The following is a 9,927-nucleotide window of genomic DNA, read 5'->3' as shown; positions in this document are numbered from 1 at the left end:
AATTTAATCGAAAAACTTCAAGACTGTAATATAATATTAAACAATAACATGTTAGGAAAAAAGAAAAAAATTAAGTAAAATAAATAAAGAATATAATTCATGCAAAAATATTTATTGAGAGGTCTTTTACATAAGGAGTCAAGAAGAAGATAAATTGTATTTTTTTACTCTATACTCTCAGTCTCGGTATCAAACTCCTGTCTTTTTCTCTTATCAGTGTTGACACCTTATCAGAGGAAGATAATTCATTAACAAGATATACAAATCAAAAAACAAGAAAGTCACCAACCTAATATATATGGGTATGGGTCAAATAAATTAATTTTGAAATTTGGCTTTAAAGTCGATATTAGACCTCTAAGTTTAGTATTTTAAGGGCCATCATACATTACTATTTAATTTTTATTATTAAAATTATATAATTAAAAATTAAAAAAATATTTTATTAATATAAAGTATGAATACAAATTAACCAAAGGGGCGAAGACTATACTATGTACATGATAATTTATATATAAAATCTAAAAATTTGAAGAAGGGCGAATATAAATGAAACCGAATTAAAATCAAATCACAAACCAAATGAAAATGATGTGGTGTAAAGTGTAAACTAGAGGTGTCCATGGGTCGGGCCAGGTTCGGGCCGGGCCCAGAAAAAATTTTGGCCCGCCTCCTAAGCCCGGGCTCAGCCCGGCTCGAAATATGGGCCTAGAATTTTGTCTAGGCCCATCTCGGGAATAAAATCCTAAGCCCGAGCCCGGCCCAGCCCACCCATTTTTTAATAAACACCAAAAAATAATTTTAAAAATAAAAAAATAAAAAAATAAAAAAAAAGTATTTTAAAAATATTTTAAATTAAAAAATAAAAATAAAAAAATATATTTTTATTAAATTCAGGCCGGGCCGGATCGGGCTCGGGTGAAAAAAGTGGTGTCTAAGGCCCGGTCCATTTTTTAAACGGGCCTCGTTTTTTTGCTCAAACCCATATTTAGAGCGGGCCATCAGGCCGGGCCGGGTCACCGGCCCATGGACACCTCTACTGTAAACTCAAATCGGGTCAAAAACCTTTGAAAAAATCGGGTAAAAAACCCGCCCAATATAAAAAAGCGCGCCCCTCGCTAATCCAAAGTCCATGAAACCAAATTATTATTTGTCATTACTCTCTCTCCATAAAGAAAGCAGCCTGCCTAATCAAACCAACGAACCACCAATCCCTTTCCCTTTCAATCTTCCTTCGCACTCTAAGATTTAAAAATTTGAAAAACAATTAAAACGTGGACCCCACTCGCCAGCTATTTCTCCCTTACCCCTTCGCATTTACCCGCCACCCCCGCGACAACAACAACACACACTCGCACTCTCAAGGAAAAATTAAGGAGAGAACGAAAGAAAAAAGGAAAATAAAGAACAAAAAAAAAGGGCAATTCGACGCTCCAATCCTAATCCAATTTTGGCGGGAAACTTTCAAAAATTTTCTCATTACGAGGGAAAGTGAATCCCTAATTTTAAAAACCTTAGTAGGTTTCTCTCATTATATATGTTCTTCTTCGGGCTTATACTTTGCGTTCAAGCCGGAAACCTGTTCGACGAAATTCCTTAAGAGTGAGTGCCCATCAAGTACAAAACAAAACCAAATTTCAAGAAAATATGTATGTGGTTAAGAGAGACGGGAGGCAAGAGGCGGTCCATTTTGACAAGATTACCGCGAGGTTGAAGAAGCTCAGCTATGGTCTTAGCATTGACCACTGCGATCCGGTGCTCGTCGCTCAGAAGGTTTGCGCTGGTGTTTACAAAGGGGTTACTACTAGCCAGCTTGATGAATTGGCTGCTGAAACTGCCGCTGCTATGACCGCTAACCACCCCGATTATGCTTCCGTAAGGGTTCTATTTCTTTTTTAATTTAATTTTCAAAACATGGGTAGTTTTTGCTGATTAAAACGTATGATTGCAGTTGGCAGCCAGGATTGTTGTTTCGAATTTGCATAAAAATACTAAGAAGTCATTCTCCGAGACGTAAGTGCTTTCAACCTAAAGTTGTTAGTGCTTTTTTTTTCTTGTTGGGAAGGATGCAATTGATGTTTTGAGAATGCGTGGTTTGTAAATGTAGGATCAAGATCATGTACAATCATTTCAATGAGAGATCTGGACTGAAGGCTCCTTTGATTGCTGATGATGTTTATGAGATCATCATGGAGGTATTCTGATAATCTTTTAATTTTATTCTTTTATACGCTCAAATTTTGGTGGTTGTTGTTGATCATGTTGAATTATTTTATTTTAAAACATGTAATCATTAGAGCTGACCTATGGTTTAGTTTCCAATTTTTAATTAACGTCAAAATTGTGTCGTGCTTATAGAAGGTAGCAACATATTTGTGAAAGACAGTGTGTTTGAATTTCTTTTTGGTTGTTTGGTTTGTTCTTTGATTTTCTTTTTCTTGCTTTAATTTGCAAATTTTTGTAATGGGTTTTATACGTATTAATGAATTCTGTATAATTGTTTTGGTTTCAGAATGCTGCTCGGTTGGATAGTGAGATCATATATGATCGTGACTTTGACTACGATTACTTTGGCTTCAAAACCCTGGAGAGGTCTTATCTCTTGAAAGTTCAAGGGAAGGTTATAGAAAGGCCTCAGCACATGTTAATGAGGGTTGCTGTTGGAATTCATAAGGATGACATTGATTCTGCTATAAAAACTTATCACATGATGTCTCAAAGATGGTTCACTCATGCTTCTCCCACTCTTTTCAATGCTGGGACTCCAAGGCCTCAAGTATGTATTGCATACAAACAAGACATTAAGTTCCTATACTTAAATGCCATTGTTTACTAACTATTTTGCTTACATGCGTAATTTTTGGATTATGTTCTGTCAGTTGAGCAGTTGCTTCTTGGTGTGCATGAAAGATGATAGTATTGAAGGAATTTATGAAACTTTGAAGGAGTGTGCTGTTATCAGCAAATCAGCTGGAGGAATTGGTGTTTCTGTTCACAATATTCGAGCCACAGGTAGTTATATTCGTGGAACAAATGGTACATCTAATGGAATTGTCCCAATGCTGCGGGTGTTCAATGATACTGCTCGATATGTTGATCAAGGAGGAGGGAAAAGAAAAGGTATGGTCAATTCTGTATGATGTTATGACAATGTTTGGTTTTTTCTTTTACTAAAAAATGATGTGGACTTGTTTAGGTGCTTTTGCTGTGTATTTGGAGCCATGGCATGCTGACATTTTTGAGTTTTTGGATCTGAGGAAGAACCATGGAAAGGTATTTTTATATAGCTTGAATTTATTTGCAGGGGCTATAATGATTTGTTTTTAAGTTCTAAATATCATTATGTTACTTGGTTGTAATGATGTATAGTAATAAATTGCATCCAACAATGCCTTTGTTTCTGTAGGAAGAGCACCGGGCTCGTGATCTATTCTATGCTCTTTGGGTGCCTGATCTTTTTATGCAAAGGGTTCAAAGTAATGGCCAATGGTCATTGTTCTGTCCTAATGAGGCTCCAGGCCTGGCAGATTGTTGGGGTGAAGAATTTGAAAAGCTGTATATTCATTATGAAAAAGAGGTTAATACTGTTCTACCTATTGTTATTATTTTTCCAACCAAAATTAGGTACCAAAAGTTCTTTTGTTAATATCTAGGGCAAGGCAAAGAAGGTTGTCCAAGCACAGAACCTGTGGTTTGAGATCCTGAAATCACAGATTGAAACTGGGACCCCTTACATGCTATTTAAGGTGATTTGTCCAAACAAGCCTTATGTTTTTGTTGTGCATTTATGTTCTAAGATGAGTATCATGATCTCAACCCTTTGTTTCCCCTCACTTTATTTCAGGATACCTGCAATAGAAAAAGTAACCAGCAAAATCTTGGCACCATTAAATCTTCAAATTTGTGTACTGAGATAATTGAGTACACAAGTCCAATGGAAACAGCTGTGTGCAATCTGGCGTCTATTGCACTACCTAGATATGTGAGGGAAAAGGTAAGTGATACATAGTGCTAATGTTGCCCACAGTTGTTCCCCTGGGTCTGCTTATTTATACAGTTAGCCTTATTACATTTTTGATCTTCAGGGTGTTCCATTGGAGTCTCATCCATCTAAGCTCGTTGGGAGTAGAGGATCTCAGAATAGATTTTTTGACTTTGATAAGCTGGCAGAGGTTTGATTCTTTGCCTTGCAGTTGTACTCATCCATCTGTTACTAGATGGATTCTAATCTATCTAGCACGTCTTTGTGATGGAATGGGTGTATTAGTATTGCTGTTTGGTTTTTATATTATCATGATTGAGATTTCTTTTTCTTGTGATGTGTCAGGTTACTGAAATTGTAACCAGAAATCTTAACAAAATTATTGATGTTAATTACTACCCCGTTGAAACTGCCAAAAGATCAAATTTGCGTCATAGGCCAATTGGTATTGGAGTGCAGGGTCTTGCAGACACATTCATCTTACTTGGCATGGCCTTTGATTCACCCGAGGTATATTTGGTCACAAATAGATTGATCTGGTATGTTTTTTAACCTGAATTAATTTTATCTGATATTTTACTGGTTTTGGATTTTAGGCTCAACAGCTGAACAAGGACATTTTTGAGACCATATACTATCATGCTCTGAAAGCTTCTTCTAGTTTGGCAGAGAAACAGGGCCCCTATGAGACATATGCTGGCAGTCCCGTTAGTAAGGTTGGTGATTAAATAATGAATTTGGATTTTGGTTATATAATGGGACACATGGACAGTCGATGGTTCTTTAAAGTGCATTCAAAGAATTTGGATTTTGGTTATACAATTTGATTGCAAATTGCAATATCTTAGATGCTCATTGCTTAAGTCTGTTTTGCTCACTGCTGAGTTGTGTGTTCAATTGCAGGGCATTCTTCAGCCTGACATGTGGGGTGTTACTCCTTCAGGTCGGTGGGATTGGACTGCTCTTAGGGACATGATAGCCAAGAATGGAGTGAGAAATTCACTATTGTTAGCACCTATGCCAACTGCTTCAACTAGTCAGATTCTTGGGAATAATGAATGCTTTGAGCCATATACCTCCAATATTTATAGTCGTAGAGTTTTGAGGTTTGTCCTGATTTCCTATTAATCATCCCTTTCATTTATTTATTGTCAATTGCTTAAAAACATTTTTTCTGTCTTATCTCTAGTGGGGAGTTTGTAGTGGTAAACAAGCATCTTCTTCATGATTTAACTGAGATGGGTCTTTGGTCTCCTGTTATTAAGAACAACATAATACATGAGGATGGTTCTGTTCAGAATATTCCAGAAGTACCTCATGAGCTGAAAGCAATTTACAGGTGTTTTTAATTGCCCTCCTCTCAACCAGGGCCAAGTCCCCTATTCTGTTCTTTTTTGGTCATCATTTAGAATGAACTGTGAAACTAAGATTTATGCTTCTCTTTAATTTACTAGGACTGTTTGGGAAATCAAGCAAAAGACATTGGTTGACATGGCTGTTGATCGTGGATGCTTCATAGACCAGAGCCAAAGCTTAAACATACATATGGACCAACCTAATTTTGGAAAACTAACTTCCTTGCACTTCTATGCCTGGTCTAAGGTATTAAAATTTGGTCTTTATTGCGATTAAACCAATGCAAATGCCAATTGTTGCATCAAAGATTGCTGATCCACTGTTAATATAGGGTCTGAAGACTGGTATGTATTATCTAAGATCTCGAGCTGCAGCTGATGCAATCAAATTCACAGTCGATACTTCCATGCTTAAGGTAATAGATATGAATTGGCGTTGAACTCACTCCATTTCAATATCATTCAAATTGTGAATTCAATTGATACCAAGCATGTTATTTGTGGTAATATAGGAAAAACCAAAGGTAGCAGATGATGATACAAAAATGGCACAAATGGTTTGTTCCCTGACGAATCGTGAAGAGTGCATGGCTTGTGGGAGCTAAGCAGCAACAGCAGCACTTTTTGAAGCTTTTGGAAGTAAGCAAGTGCTAGAAACGCAAATTGGCGTTAGATAATTAGGGATGTGGCCTAAGTTAATGTAACTGTTTTAACTTGTTTGTATAGTATAGTTATGATTTTGGTTATCTCAGGTTGCAGGCTTGGAATATATCTTTGGAATATGGAAACTTTCTTAATGTATAAACTAGTAGTCTTCCATGGAAGTTTGAAACTTGAAGCATAAAATCATTAATTAGATTCGACAGTACGTGACTTAAACACAAAACCCCTGTTTCAAATGGATGGAATAAAGAAAACTCACATTTGTCTCGCTACTTCAACCAACTCCTTTAATTTTGGCCTCCCTTAAAGGAGGCGTGCATGTCAGGTGCTTGGATTTTTGCTGCTCGGTGCTGTCTTTCCTTCCTCATGGTGGCAGGCGGTCAGGATTGAGTTTTTCAGAATTCATTACGGGTTTGGTTGACAAAAAATGGAGAAATTAAAATTGGACCAATTTTGATTCAGAAGTACTCAATTTCGGTTTGAATTTTTTATTTAATTTATAATTAATTTTAATTTTTATGATTTTAAAATAAATATTTTATATTTAAAATGATGATAATTTAAAATTATTATATACTTTAAAAACAAAGTTGATTGATTGTTGTTGTTTATTTACTTGAAAAAAATTTACAACTATATATAATTTTTTTAAAGATTTATCAAATAATATTTAAAAATAATAAATAAAGTTTATTTTATTATAAGATAAAAAAAATTCAACTCAAATTTAATAAGAAAAGATCGAGTATCAAATCGAATCAAACTAAATTATTATTGATATTTGAAAAATCCAAAAAAATTAAAGAAAATGAACCAAATAAGGTACTAATGATTTTTCGTTAATAGAAAAATTGAATTTAGAAATTAAAAAAAAAACAATTGCTATTTTTTTTGGGAAAAACAATTATAATGTTTCAAGAGTATTTGAGAGAATTTGAAGAAAATATTAGTAGAAAAAATAGGATTAAACACAATAAAAAGGCTTGGTTAAAAAATGGTTCAAACCTTAGATTCAACCTTTCATGTTCGAACTTAGCTAGACTCTTTTCCAAATTTTATAATATATTCTTTCAAATTTTATGTAACATTGACCTGTCACAATTTGTTTTGGCAAATTAGAGTTTTTTCGACACTTAACAAGTTTTTTTTTTAATAATTTTTTTTGCATGTTTTTATTATGTTTTTGGTTTTTATTATTTTATATTTAATTTACGCAAAATAAGCGTTTTTACGCAATTTTTAACCATTTGATGACCTAATGGGCCAATACGGTCCTAGGGATGAACTAACAAACTACTCGAGTGTGCAGAACACTGATTTCAAGCTTAGAACGCGAAGGACAATGGCAGCGTCGTGACACTGGACTGTGGTGTCACAACACCGGACTTCGAAGCCAAGAAATTCAACCTCAGAATGCAGTGTCGCGACGCCAAGTGACAAATAGGCCAAAATTAATCAGGGGCATTTTAGTTTGCACAATGTATATTTATCAGTTTTAGGCTGTTAATTTAAGCTAATTAGGTTAGACAATTTTGGCTATAAATAGGAGTGTTTAGCTTCATTTTAAGAGGCTTGGCCAAGTGAGCCACTTAGTTTTAGGGTTTTTAATTTATTTGAATTTAGTCCTAAACAGTTTTTGTTCTTTGTTTAACTTGGATTCAATTTCGATCCAAGCCTTTAATTAAGTAGTTTTTATTATTTCTTTTTGGTTTCCAACCGCAACCAGAGTTATCTTCTCAATTGTTAAAGGAAATTCAGCTTTCGCGTGCAAATTGACATCGAAACGAATTTATTTTCTTAATCCCTTTCTTATTTAATTTACCGCTTTGCATGTTTAATATGAAATTAGGGATAATTGCATCTAGATTCATGAATGACTAGTTTCCTTAGCGATATTAACAAGCAGATGTGTGAATAATTAACGGATGAATTAAGGTTCAAATCCTAGTTAGTTGGTCTTAAGTTATGTCTGGTTAAACCCTAGGAAGTCATTTAAGATAAATGAGATCAAGAGATAAGTTTACTGAGTAAATAATAATTTATCCCAGTCAAGAAAGTGAGGTCAAGAGATAAGTGTGTATTGGTCAATTAGTTAATTAGTTAGATGCCAAGAGATAATAATTGGTTAATTAATAGCTAACTCGATAAAACTCGACTTCTGAAGTTAATTAAGAACAGTGACGTGAGTTAATCTTCTGCCTTCTTAATTAGAATTAATTTCGATTGTTATTTGGTTGTCTTAATTTTATATAATTTATGTTATTTTTGTTAATCACTTTTAATTTGGTTATTCGTAATATAATTTTAGATTATTACTATTTAGCCCTGTTAGTGTAGAAAAGTAATTTAAGTTTAATTCAACCTCAATTGTGTACGGTTCTTGGAATACTTCCCAGAGTGTTTCGTTATAACATTCTTTAATATATTACAATTTGACCCATTGTGGACATCACTGCTTTATTTCTTATCTATTTTGCTGTAACATTTCCAGTCCAGATGATTGCATGTCTGGTGATGGTCAAGTTGTTGGCGCCGTTGTAAAGGAGGTTTTGACATTAAACTAAAATTTTATTTTTTGCATTTTAATAGGATAAATAGGAATATTTAGAACTATAGATACAAATTTTAATTTTAGTTAATTTAATTTAATTTTTCAGTTACTAATTTTATTTCAATTTCTCTTTGATTTCAGTGTATGACTCGAAGCGAAACCATCCAAATTGAGCCAAATCTTGAACCAGAGAGAATTTAGAGACGAAAGCGTCAACAAATGCAAAACAATCCACCTGTGGTAGTTGATTTACCTTGGGAAAACCCTCTGTTTGACGAACCACCAGAGCAGCAAGCATAGTTCTGAAAAGAGCCACTGATGGCTTGACAAGAGCGAAGTTTATGCGAATACGCGCTACCTACGTTAAATGTAGTCTGAGGCAATATCGAGAGGCCGATGATCAATGCCAATAATTTGAAATCAAGACAGCCACCATCCAAATGATCCAAAATAATTTGCAATTTTGGGGCAATTTGATGGAATACCCGAACAAACATTTAAAGCGATTCTTGCAGATCTATGATATGTTCAAGTATAACGGGGTTACTGATGATGCCATCCGTCTTCGATTGTTCCCTTTCTCACTTTGTGACAATGCGTACGAATGGTTGGATTCGCAAGAGCCTGGTTCTACCATGACGTGGGACGAACTAGTGGGGAAATTTTTACACAAGTTTTCCCCATTAGTCGAACCATTCAATTGAGGCGCAACATAGCCAACTTTAAGCAATTCGAAGGAAAAAACTTAAACGAAGTGTGAGAACATTTTAAATCGTTGCTAAGAAAATGTCCACATCACGGAATGCAAGAATGGTTGCAATTGTAAATATTTTACAATGGATTGGATGGTAACTTGAATGCCGGATTAGATTGAGCATCCAATGGGGCCTTCATGAAAAACACATATGAGTGAGCCTGTCACTTGATCGAAGACAAGGCTATGAACTCATACATGTTGCCCAATGAGCGTTTCTTATAAAATCTGAAGTGGTCAGTGACTAAAGCAGTCAAAGAGGATGACAAAAATTAACAGATTTTGGAAAAATTATATCATCTAGAGACCACTGTTAAGCTATCCATGAATGGTGCTGCTTGGAGTTAAGTGCCATATTCTGAAACCCAACCGGAAGAAGTGAATTATTTGGGCAATAGGGGTGGAAGTTCCTATTTGAACACCTACAACCTTAGTTGAAAGGACCATGCGAATCTAAAGTGGGGAGGCAATCAACGTAGTGAAAACCTAGTTCCAAATCGAAAAAATCCTCTATATCAACCTCCGCATATTTAGCAATCTCAAGAAAGATTCATTGGTAACGATCACGTGAGTTGTGATGAACGATTTGATCGAATCGAAGGTGAAATACAATAAATGAGAT

General features: G+C 34.9%; 1 protein-coding gene across 1 annotated transcript; it reads left to right on the top strand.

Annotated features, from left to right (window-relative positions):
* The first annotated feature begins 1,134 nt into the window (after positions 1-1,134).
* LOC107922452 (ribonucleoside-diphosphate reductase large subunit) lies at positions 1,135-6,161 on the top strand. Its single transcript, XM_016852499.2, has 17 exons — positions 1,135-1,875; positions 1,952-2,013; positions 2,108-2,195; positions 2,513-2,776; positions 2,880-3,120; positions 3,197-3,273; positions 3,407-3,577; positions 3,654-3,746; positions 3,845-3,994; positions 4,086-4,172; positions 4,328-4,492; positions 4,579-4,698; positions 4,886-5,088; positions 5,172-5,321; positions 5,437-5,584; positions 5,670-5,753; positions 5,850-6,161. The coding sequence occupies exons 1-17, from the start codon at positions 1,648-1,650 to the stop codon at positions 5,940-5,942; spliced, it is 2,424 nt and encodes an 807-aa protein (XP_016707988.1). The 5' UTR covers positions 1,135-1,647; the 3' UTR covers positions 5,943-6,161.
* Positions 6,162-9,927: the final 3,766 nt, after the last annotated feature.

This window comes from Gossypium hirsutum, chromosome D11 (assembly GCF_007990345.1).
Source record: "Gossypium hirsutum isolate 1008001.06 chromosome D11, Gossypium_hirsutum_v2.1, whole genome shotgun sequence".
Classification (NCBI taxonomy): Eukaryota; Viridiplantae; Streptophyta; class Magnoliopsida; order Malvales; family Malvaceae; genus Gossypium; species Gossypium hirsutum.
Note: the sequence above shows the minus strand (reverse complement) of the source record. Positions and strands in the feature narration are given on the sequence as shown.